The sequence below is a fragment of the Drosophila bipectinata genome, chromosome 4 (assembly GCF_030179905.1).
Source record: "Drosophila bipectinata strain 14024-0381.07 chromosome 4, DbipHiC1v2, whole genome shotgun sequence".
Taxonomy (NCBI): Eukaryota; Metazoa; Arthropoda; class Insecta; order Diptera; family Drosophilidae; genus Drosophila; species Drosophila bipectinata.
The window spans coordinates 5,829,414-5,857,113 of NC_091740.1; the positions used below are offsets into that span (position 1 = coordinate 5,829,414).

The 27,700-nt window shown below is 36.1% G+C and overlaps 1 protein-coding gene and 1 long non-coding RNA gene across 4 annotated transcripts in view; one reads left to right on the forward strand and one right to left on the reverse strand.

Moving 5' to 3' along the window:
• The first annotated feature begins 2,873 nt into the window (after positions 1–2,873).
• ND-49 (NADH dehydrogenase (ubiquinone) 49 kDa subunit) overlaps positions 2,874–27,700 on the forward strand; it is a 35,905-nt gene continuing 11,078 nt past the window's right edge. The window contains exons 1-4 of one of the 3 annotated variants that reach the window (XM_070282356.1): positions 2,874–2,983; positions 3,072–3,196; positions 3,675–3,784; positions 3,836–4,037. In XM_070282356.1, coding sequence (XP_070138457.1) covers positions 2,886–2,983; positions 3,072–3,196; positions 3,675–3,784; positions 3,836–4,037 — 535 coding nt within the window. In that variant the 5' untranslated portion in view covers positions 2,874–2,885. Of the gene's footprint in view, positions 2,984–3,071; positions 3,201–3,674; positions 3,785–3,835; positions 4,038–27,700 lie in introns of those variants that run through there. The other 2 variants (XM_043213672.2, XM_043213674.2) reach the window with 2 other exon arrangements.
• LOC138926814 (uncharacterized) lies at positions 3,195–11,550 on the reverse strand. Its single transcript, XR_011443492.1, has 3 exons — positions 11,334–11,550; positions 11,151–11,276; positions 3,195–3,391 (listed from the first exon to the last, which is right to left on the reverse strand). It is a non-coding gene; the product is annotated as an uncharacterized lncRNA (long non-coding RNA).

The window sequence follows — 27,700 nt, forward strand, 5'->3', positions numbered from 1 at the left end:
AAGTTTTGCGTGGGCTGTGAACATTTCCGGTTCTCAATGATGTTCATGCTGACGAGGCGATTGTTGAGGAAGGTTTCCAAGTGGAGGAAACTCAGAATATCGCTGGAGTTTCCCAAGCAATGCTCCCAGGCTCGTACAGTTGTCGTAGGTAGTCTAGCGATCAAATGATGGACTATCCATTGCGTGCTAGAATCGATATTCGTTTTGAGACGATTGAACTCGTTGATGCATACGTTGGTTACGTTCAGCATATGTTTGATCTCTGATGAGCTTTCCCTTGAGATAAAGGGTAAGTCGTAGAGGGCGTTCATGTGGTGCATGAATTGTAAACGGGGGTTATCATAGCGTTTGATGATGAGATCCCATGCGATTGTGATCTTTCTGGAGCGCAAACAAGCTGTCGGCATTGCCACCCTTTGCCATTGTTTCAGACTCTGCACTGGAAGTGCTCGCTGGCTTGGGCTTGCTCATTTTGCGTATGCACTCACACTTACGTACGTATCTTCCAAAGTGAGAGAGCGACCATGGGCAAGCGTTAACGCGACACGTGCGATGCAAAGTTTGATTCCGTTATATTCGCTTTCTCTTTGTCAAAGAGAATAAAGGAGTTGAAAAGGAGATAATGGTTCCGTGTTGAGATTAGGTTTCCATTAACGATTTTGATGGAAATGTTGGAGATGCCCATGGATTGTGGAGTCGTGTGTGGATTGATCCCCTCATGGGCCACCAAAAATGTTGTGACAAATGCCGTTCATGGACGTAATGTCATAGTTGAGCACAGTTCTGCTCGGGGGTTTTGAATCCAAACGACTAGACAGAGTTACGCATTGAACTTCATTTTATTTACTTGCTTAATTTATGTTGGTTAATTTACAATTATATTTAATGGGTAATCTTTTAATCCTGCGTGGTTTTTCTCTGACCTCCTCCACTACTTCGATCGCCTTGCTTGCTCTACGACTCTTCTTAAAACAATAACTTTACTAGGGGAGAGACCAGATAAGGAAAGCTTTGCAAAGATTACAGGGAGAAATCTGGGTGGATTCTAAGCTCGCTGAAGATGGAGCGATAAATCGAAAAGATAAATAACGCCCGTACATTGGGGCTGTTATAAATAAAGTTAATCCCTGGTCGAGATGGAATCTTTCAAGTGGCGGTGATAAAAACCTCATCTGGAGTTACCAAGCGAGCAGTGACTAAGCTGTGCCTTTTGCCCCTTAAGGATGAAGTTGCACTATAAGCCCCAACTGGGGGGAGAATGTCGGGTCAAGCAGCTAACGACTAATTTAAACATAATAATTAATAATCAACTGATGTTTGTTGGTCGCAAGCCGACTCTCTTTCGGCCGCTCGGCTTTAGTAATTCGGCATTTAAAGTTAGCGAGCATTCGCTCAGCCTATTCTGTAAGGTTGGCGCCACTCTCGTTCGTTTTCTTATTGCGCTCGCATCCTAAATTGGATTTCAAATATTTTATACAAATCCTTATTTCATATGCAGCCCAAATAAAGTTTATAACGTTTAACTTAATTAAATTCTGATTTTTATTTACTGGCATTGAAAATTATCAATGACCAAACAATAATAATGATGCATAATCAATAATCAATAATGATGCATTCAGGTCATATGCCATGAAAACAGCTGAAATCTTTGTCGAATTATATCCATGATGTTACATGCCATCTTCTGTCCATAAGATATTAAAACATGGTGCAGACATCATAAATCATGTGGGTCTTCTTATTGGTATGATGTCTGAAGAAGCTCATGAAGCCAGAAATACAGATTGCCGGAATATAAGGGAAAATCATTCTCGAAAAAATAGTAGACGTAATAAAATGGAAGATGTCATGCACGCCTTGCTGGTATCTTCTGATCCACTAATTACATCATTATCTAAAACTTCATCCAGGTCTGCAAAGTCTATTAATTTTAATGACGCCATTGCTGGCCTCAATAAATTTTGAAAACATAAATAATGATTCTGATTATTATAATTCAGATTAAATTTTATATTACATATCTAAATTTATATTTCTATTTATCTATTTGTTAAAATTTTAAGAAAAATATAGCTGTATGTATACATGTATACTGTACATGTATACGATTTTTTTTAACATTTGTATGGGAGCTGTGGGAAAAACTTACGTAGCATAATGAAATTTTGAGGACTTTCGTAAAATAGGTTGAAAACAAAGTTTCATTGAAATATCGTTTCATTTAATCGACCTATTATTAAAATTCCAGGGCTTTTGGATCCACTGTGGAGTTTTTTGTAGATTTTAAAACTATATGAAAATATTAATTTAATGATTTTTGTTCAAATTGGCGCATTTGGTGCGATGAAATTGGCATGCAATTGTTTAAATAAATTAAAGATGTATTTTTTTTTTCAAAAGCTACAACATTTAACTATTGAATATTTAACTATGAAAAACGTAAAAAAATTGAAAATCGGCCTAAAATTACGCGTTCAGGATATTTTAAGAGCAAAACACTTTCGAAAAACCGTTTTTTCGAAATAAATCAAGATTTGAGGGTGTATGAAAAATTTCAAACATGGTTTTATACTATACATACTCGATAGTATAATGAACAATTCCTACTAGGTCTCTTCAAAAGTTCCTCCAACTTTTCTTTTTTTGTCGCACTGTGTTATTTGATTTATCACAAAACAGAAATGTTTGAATGAAAAATTCGTTGCCGTGTTTCAATTCCTACGTTTCCCATCGACGCTAACTGGGCGACGTTAGTATGACGGACTTAAGTCAATTGCCCTGTTTATTGTCTGTTTTTAAAAACGGTAACGCTGATTTATATGTTAATAAAAAACCAAAAAGCATTAATATTCAAATTACTTCAGGAAAGTGGGATTGTAGCAATGGGGTTTGCGAGCATTGCAAGACGTTCCGTCAGTCCTGTATTGACCCATTTAAAAAGTAGTTTTCCATCTACGTCAGCAAGGTATGGCATTCAAAAGTAAATAATCACTCTTACATAATTCGAAAAAAATGAATCGGTTTAATAATGCATTTTGTTCAATTTTATTATTTCTGTCGCATATTAGTTTTCAGCAAACTCGACGTGGAGCTGCTAAATGGTATCCCGATCCAGAATTTATGCAACAATTCAGTGGACCGGTAATGTACCCGGATGATGTTACTTCATTATGGAAAGTACCTCCGTGGAACAGTATGTATTTAACGTAATTTTTATTCCCCCAGTGAAGGTACCATCTCCGATAATATTCTTGATTAGGATCACATTCGAGTCAATATAAGCATGTTTCTACGTCAACTAGTCTCTCCATTTTTAAATTTTAAAGCTGATAGGATTTATATATCAAATATTCAATATAGAATGGTACAAAAACTGGTGAATCTGTTCCTGTAAAATAAAAAAACTCGACGGTAATAATTTAATTAGCGTCAATTTGGATCGGGTACAATATTTTAATATAAAATTTATGAGATTTTCAATTTGTAATTAAATTAATTATGCTGTATTTGACTTAGAAGCTTATTAGAAACACTTAGAAATTATTTAACTTAGAAGCAAAACCGTAACTAGAACCTCCGGGGCCCTGAGGCAACTTCTCACCTCTTGGGGGCTCTATATTACTGTCATATATATTTTCTTGTTTAACATATATACGATTTTCCTTTGTCAGGTAAAGTTATACCTGTCGAAAAGTCTGTTCGAAACCTGACCCTAAACTTTGGTCCGCAGCACCCTGCGGCACATGGAGTACTTCGACTTGTTTTGGAGCTGGACGGAGAGGTTGTAATTTTAGCCACCTTAAAAACTTATTTTAATTTTTTTTTTTTATAGACTGTGATGCGTGCTGATCCTCACATCGGACTTCTTCATCGAGGAACTGAGAAACTAATAGAGTATAAAACGTACACACAAGCGTTACCTTATTTTGATCGATTAGACTACGTATCAATGATGTGCAATGAACAGTGTTACTCATTGGCAGTCGAAAAACTTCTGAACATTGAAGTACCACTTCGTGCCAAGTATATCCGAAGTAAGTTCTTTTAAATTTTCTTGTACAAAACAATATTAATGGTAAATACATAAATAATTCAATCGGAAAATTCCGATACACATTATCGGTTTAATACATCATATTTTATATCCAAGCCAGAGGGCCTTTAAACTCGACCTTCTTGTATATATTCCACAGGTAATGAACAAGGGAATTTATTTATTAAATTGATACAATTTTAATAATAATTAAATATAAATATGTTTAAAAATAATATATTACACAAAAAAAAAATGAATATTTTGAAAAATCGTTCTTTTACAGATTTATCTATTTCGTTTATAGCTTACCTTTAAACAAAAGAATGAATAAAAATTTTTTTTTTTCTTGAAAAAAATTTTTAGGACATGCTTGACTATGGCAAAAACTAGAAGATTTTTATATCTTAAGTAGTTTTTTTAAATATAAAAAAAATTAAATTAAAATGTTTTTTTTTGTTTGACTTATAGGTCATGTAGATACAGATACTTTAGATACGTAGATACAAGACATCTGCATGATTACATTCATAACAGGCCCGGACTGTGGAATACCCTTTTGGGTGACTCTAACGGGGGTTTCGTTCACTAGGACCTGTGGCATCACTTGAAGGGATGCCATGGCGGACATATCGGGCAATTGCTCATTTTCCCTGAGAAATTCGGACGAATTGTTCTTAGTTCTAGCCCTTGGGGTGGCCAGAGATATGAGCGGCTGCATTAATGTCGGCTGAGCAGCCTGAGGCGGATCAGAAACAGCGGATTTCTTACGCTTAGGGGACTCATTTAGCAGCTGAAGGCCACTAAACTGAGTGTCAAGCGCTCAGAGCTGGTCATTGATTTTACGAAAACCAGTGATCAGCTCATTAAATCCATTTTTGGTCTGTCTCATGAACAGCAATAATGAATACCAGACCTACGGAATATGGCATCCGAGTCGTACACTTGGCGTGGACGACGTTTTCATATAGCCAGCAATGGATGGTAGGCTGGGATGAGAAATATAGATAAGACGGGGAAGAAGCAGAGCTGAGCTATGCTTGGAATTGAAATTAGACAAATTATTAATTCTCCTCCAAATATACCGCAGCACTCGCGAAGCGATACGGTTTAGGTTAAGATTCTCAACACTTAAAATTCTCAAGAGCTTCACAAGTAAGTAAACACCGGTTTACCAATATTTATCATTAACGCAGTGCGCACAAAAAAAACACGACCGTTCGCTTAAGAGGAAGATAGAGAAGTGGAAACATTAACAAAATTATGTTTTTGCATTCGAATTTAAAAATAAAATAATTTTAAACAAATGTGTGCAACGCAGTGAAGGAGAGATCTGCGACGCTATAAAAAAGAAGTCTTGTTTCATCTGCCTTTGTGACATTTGGATATCCAGAAAAAATAAAACAAAAATGGGAAGAGAAATAAACAAAATTAGAGTGACGATATACTACATTATTATACAAATGGAAGGCTAAAATCGCCAAACTTGAGTGCGCTTGGCCATCCTGAATACTCAAGTATCTGTTGAGAGAGCATTTTCAGCTTTACAATTTATTCTTAGCGAACGACGGAGATTAATAAATACCCAAAACCCTTCCCCTTTACTGTTAAGCTGAACTTTAAATGAGTATAATAGAAAAAAAAATATTAAATGAAATTACTTATTCATTCAAAAAGTTACATTTTGTACCACTATGCATCAAACAGAATTCAAAGTGCTGAAAAGACTTTTTGAATATACTTTTTCGGTCAATCGGTCTTTTAATGAGGGTCTCTGTGCGAACTTCAATCATATCACTCAGTGAGCGATGTTCAGTAGGCAAGCATTTTACGAATCGCTCAATGTAAAACACTCAACCAAAAACCAAAATCAAAAGAAAGTAAGTCTTCTGCTCTGAGAGAGAGTGATTGTCAAAATTTTTTATGGTGGTTCTCATAAGGAAAAAAAAAGTTAACAGTTATTTGCGAGCATGCTTCAAACAGAACATTTGTGTTTCATAAGTGTTTGTGTCGTATGATTGTGTTCGTCCCAAAATTGTATGAGGTGTAAGGCAAGTAAGAGATGTAACGTTTAGCACCGGAAGTATTTCCTCATATTTGTATTTCATTAAGCATATCTGTGAACTTTATGTAGAGTATTCTTATCTTTGGAAAAAAATAATGGTATCATCTGAATAGATTGAAAGGTTAAATTTCTTATATGTTAAAATGATGTTATTTAAAGATTGGAAGGCGATCATGAACAACACCACAGAGAGGGCCGATCCTTTTGGAATGCCATTGTGCAGAATGTAGAATTTAGATCAGGGGTGCCCAGCCCCATTGCTCTCGTTGCTCCTTTGTTGTTGGAATTGCTAAAAAAAAAAATACAAAAACAATTTATTGTTTTTTCCTACTATTTTTGATTGTTACCGAGCTAAACAACCACAAATGCATAGTCTCTCAGTTTTTCGTACTAATACACAGGCATTTCGTTTTTGTATTGTCGAAAAATTTTCACTGCAAAAATCATTTTTGGTTGAGATCTCAAACAGAATGGTTTACAACAAAGCTATGTATTCCTTCTTTTGTTATTTTATTAAAGTTTTTAAATTTCTATTTCAATACTATTTTTTGTATTACTTTTTTTCCATTGAAAATGGTACTATAATTTTTTTCAGTGTACCGACTTGCCAAACAATACCAATGCAAAAAATCACCAATACATTGGTGCAAGACAATGTATTGGTGATTTTTTGCATTGGTATTGGAGTTTGCTCTTCCGTATGCTGAGCTTGGGCACACCTGATTTAGATAGAGTAAAGTTTACTCTTACTCTTACTTAATGTTACTCTAACGGTTGATCATGAAAGCCTTCGCTAAGTTGAAGGTCTTTTGACCTACCCCCACCGGGAAAGTTGCACCCCTATGCGATCAAAAGCCCTCTCAAAATCAGTTGCCAGAATGGTAACATGATTTTTGGTGGAAAGGGCATCAGATGCATAATGGTGGCGATGCAGAAGAGAATCAAGTGTGCTATGCCATTATATAATTATGTTGCACGTTCTCTATTCATAAAAAGGTATTATAAAAACACTAAAAATATTTTACAAATTATCTTGGTTTTTTATACCCTTGCAGAGGGTATTATAATTTTGTCCAAAAGTGTGCAACGCAGTGAAGGAGACATCTCCGACCCTATAAAGTATATATATTCTTGATCAGGATCACCTCCTGAGTTGATATGAGCATGTCCGTCTGTCCGTCTGTCCGTCTGTCCGTCTGTCTGTCTGTCCGTCTGTCTGTTTCTACGCAAACTAGTCTCTCAGTTTTAAAGCTATCGTCTTGAAACTTTGCACACACCCTTCTTTCCTTTGCACGCAGTATATAAGTCGGAACGGCCCGGATCGGCCGACTATATCCTATAGCTGCCATATAACTGATTGATCGGAAATGGTATAACTTTGGTATTTTTAGAGTTAGAGAGTTCAAATTTTAGGTGAGAGCTATTTTTGGCAAAATAATACGACATGCCAAATTTCATAAGGATCGGCCGACTATATCCTATAGCTGTCATATAACTGAACGATCGGAAATGACCCAACTTTCGTTTTTTTGAAGATAGAAAGCTGGAACTTGGTACAGACTCTATTTTTGGTCAGTTGATCCAACCTACCAAATTTCATTAGGATCGGCCGACTATATCCTATAGCTGCCATATAACTGAACGATCGGAAATGGTATTTGGTAGAAATATCAACTTTCGTATTTTTGAAGATAGAAGCTTGGGACTTTTTTTAGATTTTGTATTGTAATAAATTGGAGTATATATTCCTATTCCCATAAGGATCGGCCAACTATATCCGATGTTTGCGATATATATCCGGTTTTAACTGCAAGGGTATATAAACTTCGGCTCCGCCCGAAGTTAGCTTTCCTTTCTTGTTTTATTCATATTTTTACATACTCACATTCATTATTCTTTTGGTTAACATTTTTTCAAAAGACTTGCTTAAACAGGGAAGGAGATAAATGGGACTAAAGGAAGATATTTCGTGGGTTGGTTTATTAGGTTTTAAAGTGGGGATTATAGTAGAGGATTTCCAGACGAGGGGTTAGGAGCCTTTACCAAGCATTGGGGTTAGGAGCCGTTACCAAGCATTTTATTGTACACTTCTAATAAGCGATACTTAGCTTCAGAGGGAAAATGTTTGAGCATTGGGTATGAAATCCGGTCTATACCCGGAGTTTTAACGGGTATAGTTCAAGTTCTTCGACGTTTCACGTTCTGAGGGTTGGAGGCTACAATGGCGATGAGAGCTGGCTGAGATCGGCACCGATAGAATCGAGCAGCGGCGATTACGTGGCTTCCTCCAGGCGAAGAGGACAGCGCGATGTAACTCGGTGAAGGTTCAGAACCGAGAACTGCCAAGCACCTTATAGTCCAGATAAGGACAAAAAAAGCTCATCGTCCCTTTGTCCCAGATACTCCTTCCGGTCCATGATGGCCAAAACTCCAAAACAGGACCTTTTTAAAAATTCGTCAGAAACCAACCTTTTGGTTTTTAAATTAAAGGGTCTCAATCAGAGATAAACCGATATTTTTTGCTCAAATTTGATCAGGTTATTTACTCACCGTTTGATTGAGGTTTTTATTTATTTTCAGGTTAGATGGTAATTGAAAATTGAAAATTTTTGCCCTTCTAATTGTGTTCATAAATGTGTGGAAAGATATGAGCTTTTTTGGCAGTTGCATTAGTCGCGTCGTTTCCAGCTATGTGCGTGTGTCATGGGATCCACAATAATTTTTTGTTCGATTGAAAGTTGTTGAGATCTCGTGATAGTGAGTTCCAGCAATTGACGAATCTCTTCTTTTGAGAAATAGCGTAATTGCAAGCTGAATAAATTGCTGCCAATTCTGCCGTGAAGATAGAGCTTTATATGTATATTCTGGTAGGAGTGCTGTTTTTATTATATTTGTGTCAGTAGGTATACTAAAAAAAACTCTATGCTCGGACTTGGATCCATCTGTGTATTAAATGTGTAGTTGTTGTAGTAATCTTTCAGCGAAAGGAATTTTATTTGAAATATAGTTCAATTCTAGGTTCGATAGGCGTTACCTCGGCTTTAATTAGAAGATGTAAGTTGTACGTGGTGCAAACTCTCATACAAAAAAAAATCACCAATACTTTGGTGGCAAGGCAAGAGGATATACATATTCTTGATCAGGATCACCTCCTGCGTTGATATGAGCATGTCCGTCTGTCCGTCTGTTTCTACGCGAACTAGTCTCTCAGTTTAAAGCTATCGACTTGAAACTTTGCACACACCCTTCTTTTCTTTTGCACGCCGTATATAAGTCGTAACGACCGAGATCGACCGACTATATCCTATAGCTGCCATACAACTGATTGATCGAAAATGGTATAACTTTGGTGTTTTTAGAGCAGGGACTGTAACGGTTATAATTAAAAAAGCACAAAATTACAAAATAAAAGTTATTTCTTAATTTTTATGAAAAAAATTGATTTTTAATAATTAAAATTAATTTTAATAATAAAAAATTAGTAATAATTATTAAGTATCAATTTTTATATAAAAATTACGCAATAACTTTTATTTTGTAATTTTTATTATATAAATTGGAAAATAAAAATTATTCGATAACTTTTATTTTAAAAATTGAAAATAAAGATTGAATCTATATATCTTTTGATCCGTTGAAGCCAGATCCAATATATATGTATATATATGATCTACACATCAATACCTTTCAGATGGTATATAATAAGTATGTATATATGTTTATCCGCTTATGTGCCTGTGAAGTATTGGCAGTATTCATAAATAACTATTTATAATAACTATACTATAATAACTAACCCAACTATTGTTGCGGCGGCTGAGAAAGAGTAGTTCATTAAATTATTAATCAAGATTAAATTACAACAATTTATTAGTTTTTAATATATAAATGGCTAATTATTTAATTTCAAGAACATTAACTTTTGCACAGAGTCTTCGGCAAGGTTGCATCTAAGATCAGTAATTACTAATTTAATGGCCGAAAATGCCCTTTCAACCGATACCTGCGTTGCAGGCACTGCATGTACTATTTGAGCCAGACGGTACAAGCGTGGATACGTGAATTTTTTCAACTCCCAATAGCTCATGATATTCACGCTTGGATCTATGGGCTTTGGTGAATATTCGTTTATAAATTGTCTTAATTTAATCTTGATTAATAATTTAATGAACTACTCTTTCTCAGCCGCCGCAACAATAGTTGGGTTAGTTATTATAGTATAGTTATTATAAATAGTTATTTATGAATACTGCCAATACTGCACAGGCACATAAGCGGATAAACATATATACATACTTATTATATACCATCTGAAAGGTATTGATGTGTTGATCATATATATATATATATATTGGATCTGGCTTCAACGGATCAAAAGATATATAGATTCAATCTTTATTTTCAATTTTTAAAATAAAAGTTATCGAATAATTTTTATTTTCCAATTTATATAATAAAAATTACAAAATAAAAGTTATTGCGTAATTTTTATATAAAAATTGATACTTAATAATTATTACAAATTTTTTATTATTAAAATTAATTTTAATTATTAAAAATCAATTTTTTTCATATAAAATTGAAAAAAAACAATTTATCTTGTTTTTGAATTTGCCATAAAAATTTAACTTATGAAAATTTTTTTCAATTTTTTTGGAGACTGTTTTGGGCTTCAATTTTTTTAAACTCATAATCATTATTTACGGTCCCTGTTTTAGAGTTAGAGAGTTCCAATTTTACATGAGAGCTATTTTTGGCAAAGTTATACGACGAATTTCATAAGGATCAGCCGACTATATCCTATAGCTGCCATATAACTGAACGATCGGAAATGACACAATTTTCGATTTTTTGAAGATAGAAACTGGATAGAACGACAGCACGCGGATTGGAGTTGTCTGAAGCTCCACGGTTTCCGCGCATTGTCTGCGTCACTGTAATTACGGAACAAAAATATGATTAAGAGGGGAAATCTGAAAAACATTTTTAAAAAATCAAAAATTTTGTTTTTCGCTTAAAAAATTCTTTAGGGTCTTAAAAATAACATACCCTAAGAAAGAGTCCGGTCAAAGTGTCGAAATTTTCCATTTGGCGGCGATGCCTTACAGGTATATCCCACAGTACTTAAAATTTTATATATTTAAATTATATCCCTCCAAACAGCGCATTTATTTTCTATCAGGCGCATATAAAAAACATCACTGGTGTCTCTGCTAGAAGGTCGGAACTTACTGCTCTGATGGTAGCTGGCGATTTCAATTAGGCTCCATTGTCTGGTGCGGGACCCGGAGTCTCCCTGCATGCTACCCAGCAACGTTCACCAAAGTCATGAAATTATAGTTTTAGATCAGAGGTCGGCACGGCCCTATCTCGGGGGCATAGGAAATTTCTCTGCCCGAGCTCTACCACACACACACAGTATACATGTGTGAAACGTCATGCTCACAGCCTACTTCCTGATATTCGTTACTAACACTAATGCGGTAAAAACATATCAATGTATTGGGGTGCCGACCACTGTTTTAGATGATATTTTTAGTCTGGGCCTCTCCCAAGTAAATAATATTTTTAATGATTTATCCAAAATTCTTGATCTTATATTTTTAAATAACGTGGTTAATTGAATGTATAGTGCATCGTCGATTTGGCGCAATCATTCCTACTTCAATCAGTAGCGTTATGAACCCAGTTTGACTTTTCACTTGAGCAGCACAATCCAGCCGTTTTTCTTCTGAACTTTAACGCATTGCGATAGTCGTCATTGGTCCAATATATAAATTTTCATCATCACATTATGATCTTGCCAATGATCTTCAAGTGTCCCATGACAACTTCTCTCGACATAACATTTGCTATCTCTTTTTGATCCTTTGCTAACTGATACATGGCACGGACTGCTAAGTATGAAGCGGGCTTTGTGCCATAAGTGACGGTGTCCAGCTTAAATACTGATATCTCATCCTGCATAGAGTTCCTCCACAGAATTTATTCGAAGAAACTATCGTCGGACGCCACACTTAAACATGAGACCGGAACCGCAGTAGAAGATGGAACAGCTTGGATTGACCGGCCCAGTCACCGGCCAACACACCGTTGAGGGAGTAGCCTATGGCAGTTACAGCAAATTCGTCTATTGCAAATCTGAGTTTCGTCCTCCTGTCCTCCTTAGGGCTGAGGCAAAAAGTACAAGCAACTGCTCCTCAAGGCGGCTGGAACCAATGACATATGACCCAAATCTAGAAACTCCTTCATAAATGCAGCATGCAAACTTGGCCTTCAACTGCGGGCGACCACTTTATTTTCTCTCAAGCACTCGGAATCGCTGAACAGCCGGATCATATGACTCACCTTAAAGTTCCAAGTTGTGTTTCATTGGAAGCCGAACCGAGTATGCACCGCTATCCTTTCTTATATGATGGTTGACGAAGTGAGCCTCAGTCGTGGTCTCCCTTGGTGACCTTTACCAGCGGTTCTAACAAGTTTTCACTTCCCAGAACCGACAAGTGACAAGAAGCGGTTAAGGTAGCTTCTCCAGATCGGCTGCCGCCACCAGAAACAAACCATCCAAGTTGCATTTTCAGTAAAATTGAAGGTCCGGTCGCAACTGGTCTTGTCCAACCAACAACAGATCGAAAAAAAGAGAGTAGCACCAATCAAGAAGTCGATGTAGCGAGGCTCATGGAAGCTAGGAGCGACGAGCACCATGTCTTTCGCGATATTCCAGTCCAGTCGCGATATTCCAGTATAGTATATTCCAATATGCTCGTTAGTTTGAATCTCAGAAATCATGGAAGCGATGTTTGCCCTGACTTGGGAAGATTAATCGGTATCGGTAATTAACGACAAAAGATAACAATGTTTATGTTCAGCTGAAGCGCAGCTCATAGCTCATTGAGCGCAGCTGCATTGCGTATATATACAAAATAAATCTTTCTACTTCTGCTGATCCCAGCAACCACCACAATCATTTTTTTTTTTAAGAGACTGATACCATTTAATAAAACAATATTTAAAGAATAGTAATTATTAAAAATTGGTTAGTATTATCCATGCCATCTCCGGATGCGCCTAGGTTAGGTTAGGTTGAGGTGGGGATGTGGGGCCAGTGACTGACCCCCACTTGAGCCGCTGGGGCTCCTTGTGATACCGCACAGGCAGAGGTCCTACAAGAGGACCTCTCCCTTCCTATTTACTGATGTGCCCAAGAGTGTTCTATCCTTCCTGCGGCGGCTCGCGGTCCCATCCAGATTTACGGATGAAAGCTGCGAGTCTGCGTGGAGCGATCTCCGCGAGGTCTGTTAGGTCCGTGAGTATTGCTGCGCCCAAGTCGGCTTTAAGTCGGCTGCGCCCCAGCGCAGGACATTAACACAGGAGGTGTGCGACTGTCTCTTCTTCTTCAACATCATCACAACTCTTGCAGTAGTCGTAATGTGGCACCGCTAGTCCAGCCGCGTGTGCTCCTATTAACCAGTGTCCCGTAATGGCCTTGACTGCCAGACTACAGTCCTGCCTAATAAGGGCGATAAGCATCATTGACCTCTTCCTAGCGCGGATGGGCCATATCATTCGTGAGTTCCTGCAGCTTTGGAGATTTCTCCATTTCCTCAGTGATGCGCGGTCAAAGTGATCCCTGCATTTTAGCCTACACGTAGCTAAGGGGATACCTACTGGTTCCTTGGATTGGTAGTACCTGCTCTTGCTAGTTCGTCGGCGCAATTTCCCTCGTGGTGCCTATGTCCGGGCACCCATATGAGGTGGATGTCATACTGCTCTGCCATCTCGTTAAGAGATCTGCGACAGTCATTTACTGTCCTGGAGTTGGATGATAATCCGTCAAGGGCTTTGAGTGCCGCTTGACTGTCTGAAAAGATACAGATTGTTTCTTGATTGCCAGTAAGTGCTGGGGATCTAAGTGCTTCCCCGATAGCTATTAGTTCTGCTTGGAACACACTACAGTGGTCGGGGAGTCTGAAGGACTCATTTAGACACAGCCGTTCGCAATGGAAACCGCCTCCCACCTGGCCATTCAATTTTGAACCGTCTGTGCAAATATGGAGGGAACCGGCTGGTCCCGGGATTTGTGTGGCCCATTCCTCCCTTGTTGGAATGGAAACCTTGTATTTTAAGGTGGGATGATCAACAGGTACGCAGTAGTCTGAAGCCCCGTTGGCGTGCAGTGGTGTAGATCCAACTTGGTATGTCCATAGTCAGTCCATTTCCATGGTCGTCTCGTGTAGCCTAATTGCTGATAGCGTGGCTATCTTGACCCCCATTATCTCTACCGGTAATAAGCCGAGTTTGAAGTAATGCCGGATGCGCCTAAAACAAAGAAAAACAAGAAAGGAAAGCTAACTTCGGGCGAAGCCGAAGTTGATATACCCTTGCAGATAAAACCGGATATATATCGCAAACATCGGATATAGTTGGCCGATCCTTGTGGGAATATGAATATATAACCCAATTTATTACAATACAAAATCTAAAAACAGTCCCAAACTTCTTTCTTCAAACATGCCAAAGTTGCTATTTCTACCAAAAACCATTTCCGATGGTTCAGTTATATGGCAGCTATAAGATATAGTCGGCCAATCGTTATGAAATTTGGTAGGTCGGATTAAGGATGTAGTCTCATGTTCCGGCCTACTTTTTAGAGGTTATTTCAAGAAATTTTTTTTGTAATAAAAAATAATGCGATCGTTTCAATTTTCACATATGTTTTTATAGGCATTATAAACTATTTGAAAATATTTTGTTTAAATGCCAAATTATGCATATAAAAAAAAAAGGTAGGTCCCTGGCGTAGGTGATTTCGACTGCTAGAGTCATCCGAAACAAAAAATTAGAATAGATTATTGTTTTGTAAGCTTATGGCTCTGTCCCGTACTAGAATGAAATATTTTCATCAATAAACAACAAAATGGCAAACAGACAAAAAAAAAAATTTGTTTTAATTTAAAAAATTTGTCTTAAATTAATGATAAAAAAAAAAACTAATCATTAAAAATAAATGATTCTAGTACGGGACAGAGGTGTTACTTTTTAGAAAAACATATCCAAATTTCAGCTAGATCGGTACCATAGAATTTTGTGAATCACCTGCGCCGCACACAAAAATGTCGTTCCGAGAAAAACGCGTTTAAAGTTTAGACGCTACCGAGAAACTCATACTTTTCGGTGTAGGCGCGCTCTCGATTATGGGCTGTATCTCTGTCATTATTTGATATTTTTTATTTGAAACTTTAACAGTACATTCTTAATAAACAATACTATCGAAATATGTGAAAAAAAAAAAATCGATTTTTTCAACCTCACACATGAGACTACATCCTTAACTGACCAAAAATATAATCTGTAACAAGTTCCAGCTTTCTATCTTCAAAAGTTGGGTCATTTCCGATCGTTCAGTTGTATCGCAGCTATAGGATATAGTCGGCCGATTCTTACAAAATTTTGCATGTCGTATTCTTTTGCCAAAAATAACTCTCATGTAAAATTTTAACATGAATAAAATAAATTTTAGCGCTCTCTAACTCTAAAAACACCGCAGTTATACCATTTCCGATTAATCAGTTATATGGCAGCTATAGGATACAGTCGGCCGATCCCGGTCGTTCCGACTTCCATACTGCGTGCAAAGGAAAGAAGGGTGTGTGCAAAGTTTGATGTCGATAGCTTTAAAACTGAAAGACTAGTTTGCGTAGAAACAGACAGACGGACAGACGGACATGCTCATATAAACTCAGGAGGTGATCCTGATCAAGAATATATATACGTTATAGGGTCGCAGATGTCTCCTTCACTGCGTTGCACACTTTTGACCAAAATTATAATACCCTCTGCAAGGGTATAAAAAGGATGAATTGGCGGCATACACCAAAATTTTCCACAAAATCATCCGAGCGCAAAAAAAAAATTAATTTATTAACAAGTTTTCATGGTAGTGACGTCGGGCTTTTTTTATCGGGTGATTTGTTTGTGTAAAAATTAATTACAACTATAATTACAAATTATTATTATTTTTTATTTTTTTTTTTTTTGCCGGTCTTTCAGAATTTGGAAATGGCTTGTGCATCAATAAGAGCATCAGCTAGCATTCCTGTATTCATCAGAAAGCTTAGAGGCCCAGACGACCGAGGGGCGCTCAAGAAACGATTTGTTAGAATATATTAAGTTATTTGTTAATTATTAAGCTAAGAGGAGTTAGTAAGGAAATTTAAAATTCTATATTTTAAGTTAGAGGGACAGGAAAGAGATGTAATAGAGTAGAGACCATTGTAGTTCGAACATAATACCCTAAAAGGGTCATGCAGTGCATATGTCGAACTACAACGGCTAAGGAACAGAGGACTAAAGTTTCGAGTCCTTCTATTAGGAATGTTAAAATTTAAGCGTGTTAGTAAATGCTGGCTATCTACATCCCCGTTAATAAGGTTATGCAGAAAAACTACAACGAGCATTGTCCTACGATTTGTTAAGCTAGGTAAGTTTATGAGTAAGAGTCTACTACTATAAGATGGAAGTTGAAGATTTGCATCCCAGTTTAGACCTCTAAGTAAAAAAGTTAGGAAATTCTTTTGTACGGATTCTATGCGGTCCTGATGTACTCCATATTGGGGACTCCAGACACATGAACCGTACTCCAGTATAGGACGGACCAAAGAAATGAATAGTGTTTTGGTTATATAGGGGTCATTAAATTCTTTTGACCACCTTTTGATAAAACCAAGGACTTCTTTAGCCTTATTAACCATTAAGGAAATATGGTCGGCAAATTTAAGTTTGATGTCTAATAGGATGCCGAGATCATTAACCTGGGTTAATTTTTCTAAGGCAATCCCATTAATAGAATAAGTAGCTTGCAGAGGGCAAGAACGATAAAAAGACATATGTTTGCATTTAGATCCATTAAGTATTAGATCATTAACTAAACACCATTTTTGAAAGTTATCAAGGTCAGACTGAAGACTGCATTGGGCAGAGATGGATTTGTACGGAAGACAAAGCTTTACATCATCTGCATACATAAGAACTAGAGAGTTCGTTAAAGCAGGGGGCAAGTCATTTATAAAAAGCGTAAATAATAACGGGCCAAGATGACTTCCTTGAGGGACGCCGGATGTAGCACGGACCAGACGGGACTGTATGTTTTTAAATAAGACTCTTTGTGTCCTTCCATCTAGGTAGCTGGAGATCCACGTTAAGAGGTCTTTAGGAAAACCCAGCATATTCAGTTTACTCAACAAGAGTGAGTGATTAACTGAATCAAATGCTTTGCTGAAGTCTGTGTAAATTACATCGGTTTGATATCCCTTACAAAAGCCATCTATGACAAAGGATGTAAACTCCAATAAGTTTGTGGTGGTGGAGCGACGCTTAATAAAGCCATGCTGACAAGGACTGATGATCGAAGAGCAAAGGTGTTGCAAATGAGGGGTAATTAATTTTTCAAATAATTTTGTAATTCCCGACAACTTAGAGATGCCTCTGTAGTTGGCAGCCTCGGACTTTTTCCCCTTTTTATGTAGGGGAATTATAAATGATTCCTTCCACTTAAGGGGAAAAATCGAGGTTTCCAAAGATAAGTTGAAAACTTTTAGAAGAGGTTTGCACAGAGCCCTGGCGCAGTATTTTAGCACACAGCCTGGTACTCCGTCGGGGCCTGGCGAATAAATGGGTTTTACCCTTAAAAGACCAGATAATAAGTTGTTCTCAGAAAAAGACGGACAGAAAATAAGATTTGCTGCTTGAATGTTATATGTGTAAGGCTGATCAGTCAATTTAGGAGGAGAATAAGTTGTTTGAAAAAATTCTGCGAATAGATCGGCAATGGCCTGATCCTAAGTCGCAGAGGAATTTTCAAACGTAAGCAGAGGTGAAAAAGATACGTGTTTACGCTTAGTGTTTGCAAAATTATAAAACTGCTTTGGATCCTGAGTAAATTGAATCCGGCAGCGGTCAATATAATTCCTATAACATTCAGCGTTATGCACGGTAAAATTCGACCGAGCTAGTAGGTATCTTGAGAAATCAATACTACTGCAGGTTTTTTTATATTTAAGTAAAAGCTTATTTTTAATATTTTTTAGGTTAGTAAGGCACCTTGTAAACCAAGGAGGATTTGTTGAAGCGGACGGATACTTCCAAGGCACACATGAGTCAGAAAATGTATTTAAAGTAAAATAAAATTGTTCTAAAGTGACATAAAGATCAGTGCACGCCAGAATATCAGACCAGTCAAATGTATCAATAAGGCTATTAAGTTTCTGAAAATCAGCTTTACGGAAACAGCGAATCTTATTTACCACGCTCGGAGACATCTGATCGATACCAGGAGTGGTTTCGATTGAGACCTCCAGTGTGGGGTGATATGGATCCTCTGGGGATGAAAGGGGAAAAGCTCTGGAGAGAGCAGTACCATCAGGATCAGATACAAAACACAAGTCTAAAAGCCGACATAGCGAATTTCTAAAATGATTGATCTGACCTAGGGCCATGTCAAACATGCCCGCGGTGAAGTCATGGTAAGTTATAAGTGACAAAGATGGTGAGTTATCGACGTTGGACCACTTTAATTCTGGGATATTAAAGTCGCCCACCGCTACGAGTTGGTCACGATCCGTCATAAGATTAGAGACGTATCGAATGGCGGACAAATGCTGCCAATATGTAGGCGGTTCAGACATAGGAGGTATATATGAACATGTAATGTATAAAGCTTTAACGGACATAGTGATTTTAACGCAAATAAATTCTATGTCACCAAACTCATGGGATTTCACCTCTTCAGAAGCAAGAGTAGAGTCTACCGAAATGAGGACTCCACCTCCTCTTCGCTGAGATCGATCCCGTCTAAAAGTGGTGTACTTACTTGGAAAAACTTCGGAGCTAAAGATCTCCGGATTTAACCAAGTTTCTGTAAATGCTATTATATGGGATGCAAAGAAAGAACTATCAGAATATAGCTTGGGGAGTTTGCTACGTAGCCCCCTAGTATTCTGATAGGTAAGAGTTAATGAGGAAACTAGTTTTTTGGGTTAGTAGCCAAAGAAGAGGTGGAGGGTTGGTCAGTGGTTCCAATATTGGGAAGTCTCACTCCCACTGGTTTTTTAACTTTTTTCTTCACGAAACTAGGCTGATGTTCTTGGACGAAAAGATTCTCTGGCCAAAAACTGGGAGAACAAATCGTCTTGAACATCAGCGCGGGCACACGAATCTTGAAAGAAGACGTGCGCCGTGTATAATTATATTTAAATTTAGTTATGTCCTCCACCTTTATATCGGCTTTTGTTTTGGCTTTGATATAAGCCGAGATATCAATCTCTGAAGTATCAGGGGCAAGCCGAGAAACAAATATATGTTTCGATGGAGGAATCACCTGTAAGGGTTTTGGTGTCGCAGATACGAGAACTGCAGCATCAGTCGGTGCCGGTGGTCCGGACTGTGGAATACCCTTTTGGGTGACTCTAATGGGGGTTTCGTTCCCTAGGACCTGTGGCATCACTTGAAGGGATGCCATGGCGGACATATTGTCATATATACTTACATGCATACACACAGAAATACTATATGTATGTACACATGCTGTATAAGTGAGCTTTTACCTCGCAGAATTTCACAAATATAAATCCGCGTATTATAATTAAACAACAAATGACAAGTGTCATGAGAGCATTTTTGTACCAACTCAGAAAGTTGGCAATCAACATTAAACTATATCGGACAATTGCTCATTATCCCAGAGAAATTCGGACGAATTTTTCTCAGTTCTAGCCCTTGGGGTGGCCAGAGATATAAGCGGCTGCATTAATGTCGGCTGAGCAGGCTGAGGCGGATCAGAAACAGCGGATTTCTTACGCTTAGGGGACTCATTTAGCAGCTGAAGGCCACTAAACTGAGTGTCCAGCGCACAGAGCTGTTCATTGATTTTACGAAAACCAGTGATCAGCTCTTTAAATACATTTTTTATAAAATAAAGTAAAGTAAACTATTATTTGAAGGAGTTCTGTTCCGTCTTAATCTCAAAACGATTGGTACAGTACATCTTTCGTTATCCTTCAAAAGATTGCTTTAAAGTTTTGCAAGTGAAGAAACCCGCATCGACCGACGCAACGATTTTCCCAAAACAAGTCAGTGCAATTTTACTAGCACTCTGGAGTAAAAGTGTGTAAAAGTGTGTGACTTGTTTTGGGAAAATCGTTATAACTTCACCAATTTTCATAATTTCCTAATGAAATTGACCTTGTTTTATTCAGAATTAACGAGAAAATATTGATATGTGTCGAAAATGATACCATTTTTTGGAAGTTTTACCGAAAAAATGGCGCCAAAGTCCAAAAACACGACAAAAATTTAAAAATGTCAGTTTCCTGCGTAAAAATTGTATCCTTTTTGTTGAAATAAGTTAAAGATCTATTTTTTTTTCAAAAGGTACAACATTTAACTATTAAAAAACGTCCATAATTTTAAAATCGGTTTAAATTTACGCCCTTAGGAATTTTTAAAAGCAAAAAAGTCCCGAAAAACCGTTTTTTTTGAATAAATCAAGATTTTGAATGTGTTAGGAAATATCAAACACGGTTTTATACTATATTCAACCTAATGAGCAATTCCTACTGGGTCTCTTCAAAAGTTCCTCCAATTTTTTTATTTTTGTCGCACTGTGTTATGTGCTTCAGCATTCGGGGGGCCTCAGCATTATATGCCTCAGCAAGAATTTATCAAATTATTTGATAAATTTGGTTTTTCTGTGGAGGTAATTATTTCTTTTTTTCCTTATTTATAAAATTATATTTGATAAAATGTTTTCAGTAAGCTCAATTTACATACCTTGATCTTAAAAATCCACTTTTATTTGTCGTCTGAAATTGCAAAGCAAATAAAGTCAACAAAATGTTCGCTCCAACATTGTTACAAATGCCATATTTTTAACCACTGAACTTTGAAAAATGATAAAAATGGCAAGGTTGCATTTTAAGTAAAAATATTAATTGATATTTTTTTGTAGTTTATCTAGTATAAATATTAAATAAAAAGTTTAGATTTTCTTCAATTAAATTATTGAATTGTTGCCGTCTTTTTTAAAACCGGCCCAGTATGAGCTCTTCGAAATAGAGTAGGCAGACATCACACCTACCTTCCATGTACGGATTCTGGGCGGTATGAACAGAATTACACATCCGTTTCTTGATGCTTATTGCGTTTCGTAGTCGACCTCGTCATCTATCCTCCGCCGCAGCTCCGCGTAGAGACGATTCGCTCCGGTGAAGTTCGCTCGCAGTGCACGGTCGGCGGACATCAATTGAAAAAGAAATCAATTGAAACTACTCATAAATGTAGAACTTATTGGATGGCCTACAGGAATTTTTTATATCGTACTAGCTGACCCGGCAGACTTCGTACTGCCTCATCGATTAATTTTCTCGAAGCTATATGAAGCTGTGAGACTATGCAATTTTGTCGCGTTTGCGATTCACTTTCACTTTTGTTGAGTTTCGGAACGCGATATTAGATCCTCCAACGCGCATGCGAATTTGAACTTTATACAGCGGTAATAAATTAAAAATTGACTCTCCATTTTATTTAGAAAACGTTTGTATGGGAAATAGAAAAATACTGTTTTGAGGATTTTCCCGGCAATTATTCGAATTTTTCTCACCTTTTAAACCTTCCCTAGACCTCTACGAATAATTCAAGGCCAAGATAAGATAAATCCGTTCAGCCATTCTCGAGTTTTAGCGAGACTAACGAACAGCAATTGATTTTTATATATATAGATTAATAGATTAATACCAACACCACATATTGAAAATGGACGGAGTAATTCGGATAATTCGACTCTTGCAAGTATCAATCGTAACTCGAAATTAAGAAAAAATAACTCTTCTCGTAACTCTTCGTCGAAAATACTGGAAACTTGGTATCATACTATATAGATCATATATATAGAATCATATATATAGTATCATATATTATATATCATATCATATCTATCATACCATATACATAGTTCAAGGCTGGGGAGCATCTTTCTCTTGAGCGGCGCTTCTTAAGAGTTTGCAGTCAGGAACAAAACTTTAATACCTTCTGCAGATCTTCAACGAATAAAGACGCCGGCTCCATACGCTCTCATTGATCCGTCAGAAAAGGCATGAACTTGAATTGGCGACATCGTCTCGGCAAACACGAATCTCGGAATGAAGATGTCCTATAATTGCGATAATGCAATTTGTATTTTGTTCCACGCTGTTTCCAAGTGCAGTGAATGATTCACTCTAGCTTATTTCCAATCTAATCTAATCTAATTTCCAATCTAGCTTATTTAGCCAAAGTTCCTCCAATAGGATCTTAACTTTTATGAGTATTGTTCTCAATAAGCCATGGGGGTCAAACAGCTTCAATGTCACGAAAAGAATATTCCGCTTTGACCCATAACTGAAGCATCAATTTTTAATTTAAAAACCTCATCTCTGAATACATCACTCAAGCGATTCCTAATGTAAATCAGTAAGTCATTTAGGCACTTCTATGTATATTTCTGTGTACAAGACGCATGAAAATGACTCCTAGCTTGCTCGATGTGTTAAGAGACCGTAAGACACACTAATAACATTGTGTGGAGTTGCAACAACATATTCGCTTCAGTGTACATATGACCTAAGAATTCTTATTCTTCCGTAAATTCTAAATAAACTTTCTTTAAATTCGGACCTCGAAACAAACTTCTTCCGAGCGACACTTAATCGCGGTTGCTATTTTTCGGATATTGAACTTCACATAATTCTTGTAGTGTCTGTGTAGGCTTTGAACCTAACGCATTGTTTTTATTGTGTGTCAAAAAATCAAAAATTGTATCAAAAACAAAACCAAAGAAACCACGTTTGTATAGACAATCTCGCGGCCAATCGCGGACAAAATAAATACAAAATTGTGCATGTCGTATTCTTTTGCCAAAAATAGCTCTCATGTAAAATTTGACTCTCTCACTCTAAAAACACCAAAGTTATACCATTTCCGATCAATCAGTTATATGGCAGCTATAGGATATAGTCGGCCGATCTGGCCCTTTCCGACTTATATACTGCGTGCAAAGGAAAGGAGGGTGTGTGCAAAGTTTCAATTCGATAGCTTTAAAACTGAAAGACATTTTTTCGCATATAACTGCGAAAAAATGGAAACTGGCCCAACTTTCGTGTTTTTGAACACCTTATTGAAGGTGAAGGTAAATTTCGCCTCTTAAAAAGTATTACCTTTATACTTTTATTTGTTGATTTGTAAAATATTTATAAAGAAGAACTTTATTTCTAAGCTTAAAAATACATTTTTTTTATATTTAGTTCTTTTTACAGTTCCTTGACATTATAAAACAATATTAACAATTACGCGACCAACAAAGCAGCGAAGATAGAACGTATATTATAAATTTACGCACTACGGTCTCTCTTAAAATTGTGGATTTTAAACCTACTTTGGTGTAAAAATATAAATTTAAATTGATTTTTGTTCATTTGTTATTGGTGCCATAAAATTGTAATCAAAATATGGTTTGTCCAACAAATCTGAAATGACGAGAAGAATTTCTACTAATTTAATTAGATCTATTATTTTCAGAGCATGAAATTCATCGACTTGACTTTGGCAAGCATTTACTTTGATTTTCTGCATTATTATAAAAGATTTATATTTTCTTACGAAGATCGAAGATTACAAAGAAGATCGTAAGAAACGTTAATAAATTGAGCTTTTTCAGTGAATATTTATTTTTGATTAATTTAAAGAATACATGAAAGGTACTTGAAGGTAATGAAAGAAAGACTTTATAAAATTCTTATTTTTGTACCAATGTCTTCTCTTTGAAAAAAACAATTTTTATTTTGTGTTTATATTTTTTCATTAAGGGGAGGTTCTTTTGGATTTTTTTGAAAAAATCTATTTTTTTTTTTTTTTAATAAAATGAAAGTTACATATGTGTAGAATATACGTGCCAAGGGATTTTTCGATACGACGCGTATTTCTTGAGCTACAGCGTTTCAAACATACCCATGATAACAAGAAAGCTATGTAAAGGCAAAGTTTCTAAAAACTTTAAACGCGTTTTTCTCGGAACCATGTTTTCAAACCTCTTGTCGCGCACAGGGCTCGTTCTATTGATCCGATTTTCTTCATTCAAAAAATTTTTAAAAGTACATACTTTTTTGTATGCCTTATACCTAAAAGTTTTTTTTTAAACGTCTTCATGGTTTATTTTTACCAAAATTAATTGTCGTTAGGTATAAGGCATAGGAAATTCCATCAACTTTAATAAATTATATACATTTTTAATTTAAGTTCACTACCAGCGGCCCTACACTCCACAAAGCAGAAAAATAGAGGTCTACGAGATCCGCCATTTTGAAGCCGCCATTTTGAATTTCCTGAATATTGAATATTTTTTTTACTTGTTAATAAACAACGAATCAAAAGTTCAAAAGCATAAGTTCGTATGTCTTTTCATTTTCCCGCAATTCATTCTCAAAGTTTGCTTAATTTTCGGAAAAATCCAAAAGAACCTCCCCTTAAGTTGTCGAAAACAATTTCAATAAATGGTTTAAAAATATTTACTTTGTCATTACCTGGACAATATTGGGTAAAAATTGTAAAAAACAGAAAAAAAAAATATTATCAGGCATGCTCCGGTTTTCACTTTCGGTTTTCGTTTTCGTTTTGGGACCAAAACCGAGATTTTCGTTTTTAGGTGCTCCGGTTTTCACAAGTTTTTATACCCTTGCAGAGGGTATTATAATTTTGTCCAAAAGTGTGCAACGCAGTGAAGGAGACATCTCCGACCCTATAAAGTATATAAATTCTTGATCAGGATCACCTCCTGAGTTGATATGAGCATGTCCGTCTGTCCGTCTGTCTGTCCGTCTGTCTGTCTGTTTCTACGCGAACTAGTCTCTCAGTTTTAAAGCTATCGTCTTGAAACTTTGCACACACCCTTCTTTCCTTTGCACGCAGTATATAAGTCGGAACGGCCCGGATCGGCCGACTATATCCTATAGCTGCCATATAACTGATTGATCGGAAATGGTATAACTTTGGTGTTTTTAGAGTTAGAGAGTTCAAATTTAAAATGAGTGCTATTTTTGGCAAAACATTACGACATGCCAAATTTCATAAGGATCGGCCGACTATATCCTATAGCTGCCATATAACTGAACGATCGGAAATGACCCAACTTTCGTGTTTTTGAAGATAGAAAGCTGGAATTTAGTACAGACTCTATTTTTGGTTAGTTAATCCAACCTACCAAATTTCATTAGGATCGGCCGACTATATCCCAGAGCTGCCATATAACTGAACGATCGGAAATGGTATTTGGTAGAAATATCAACTTTCGTATTTTTGAAGATAGAAATTTGGGACTTTTTTGTCGTATTCTTTTGCCAAAAATAGCTCTCATGTAAAATTTGACTCTCTCACTCTAAAAACACCAAAGTTATACCATTTCCGATCAATCAGTTATATGGCAGCTATAGGATATAGTCGGCCGATCTGGCCCTTTCCGACTTATATACTGCGTGCAAAGGAAAGGAGGGTGTGTGCAAAGTTTCAATTCGATAGCTTTAAAACTGAAAGACATTTTTTCGCATATAACTGCGAAAAAATGGAAACTGGCCCAACTTTCGTGTTTTTGAACACCTTATTGAAGGTGAAGGTAAATTTCGCCTCTTAAAAAGTATTACCTTTATACTTTTATTTGTTGATTTGTAAAATATTTATAAAGAAGAACTTTATTTCTAAGCTTAAAAATACATTTTTTTTTATATTTAGTTCTTTTTACAGTTCCTTGACATTATAAAACAATATTAACAATTACGCGACCAACAAAGCAGCGAAGATAGAACGTATATTATAAATTTACGCACTACGGTCTCTCTTAAAATTGTGGATTTTAAACCTACTTTGGTGTAAAAATATAAATTTAAATTGATTTTTGTTCATTTGTTATTGGTGCCATAAAATTGTAATCAAAATATGGTTTGTCCAACAAATCTGAAATGACGAGAAGAATTTCTACTAATTTAATTAGATCTATTATTTTCAGAGCATGAAATTCATCGACTTGACTTTGGCAAGCATTTACTTTGATTTTCTGCATTATTATAAAAGATTTATATTTTCTTACGAAGATCGAAGATTACAAAGAAGATCGTAAGAAACGTTAATAAATTGAGCTTTTTCAGTGAATATTTATTTTTGATTAATTTAAAGAATACATGAAAGGTACTTGAAGGTAATGAAAGAAAGACTTTATAAAATTCTTATTTTTGTACCAATGTCTTCTCTTTGAAAAAAACAATTTTTATTTTGTGTTTATATTTTTTCATTAAGGGGAGGTTCTTTTGGATTTTTTTGAAAAAATCTATTTTTTTTTTTTTTTAATAAAATGAAAGTTACATATGTGTAGAATATACGTGCCAAGGGATTTTTCGATACGACGCGTATTTCTTGAGCTACAGCGTTTCAAACATACCCATGATAACAAGAAAGCTATGTAAAGGCAAAGTTTCTAAAAACTTTAAACGCGTTTTTCTCGGAACCATGTTTTCAAACCTCTTGTCGCGCACAGGGCTCGTTCTATTGATCCGATTTTCTTCATTCAAAAAATTTTTAAAAGTACATACTTTTTTGTATGCCTTATACCTAAAATTGGCATAAAAAATTGTTTATTTATAATTTTTAAACGAGATCAAAGTAAAAAAAAAAAGAGAAAAAATGTCATGTTTTTTTTTAAACGTCTTCATGGTTTATTTTTACCAAAATTAATTGTCGTTAGGTATAAGGCATAGGAAATTCCATCAATTTTAATAAATTATATACATTTTTAATTTAAGTTCACTACCAGCGGCCCTACACTCCACAAAGCAGAAAAATAGAGGTCTACGAGATCCGCCATTTTGAAGCCGCCATTTTGAATTTCCTGAATATTGAATATTTTTTTTACTTGTTAATAAACAACGAATCAAAAGTTCAAAAGCATAAGTTCGTATGTCTTTTCATTTTCCCGCAATTCATTCTCAAAGTTTGCTTAATTTTCGGAAAAATCCAAAAGAACCTCCCCTTAAGTTGTCGAAAACAATTTCAATAAATGGTTTAAAAATATTTACTTTGTCATTACCTGGACAATATTGTGTAAAAATTGTAAAAAACAGAAAAAAAAAATATTATCAGGCATGCTCCGGTTTTCACTTTCGGTTTTCGTTTTCGTTTTGGGACCAAAACCGAGATTTTCGTTTAGTACAGACTCTATTTTTGGTTAGTTAATCCAACCTACCAAATTTCATTAGGATCGGCCGACTATATCCCATAGCTGCCATATAACTGAACGATCGGAAATGGTATTTGGTAGAAATATCAACTTTCGTATTTTTGAAGATAGAAATTTGGGACTTTTTTTAGATTTTGTATTGTAATAAATTGGATTATATATTCCTATTCCCATAAGGATCGGCCAACTATATCCGATGTTTGCGATATATATCCGGTTTTAACTGCAAGGGTATATAAACTTCGGCTCCGCCCGAAGTTAGGTTTCCTTTCTTGTTAGTTATCGTTTTGCT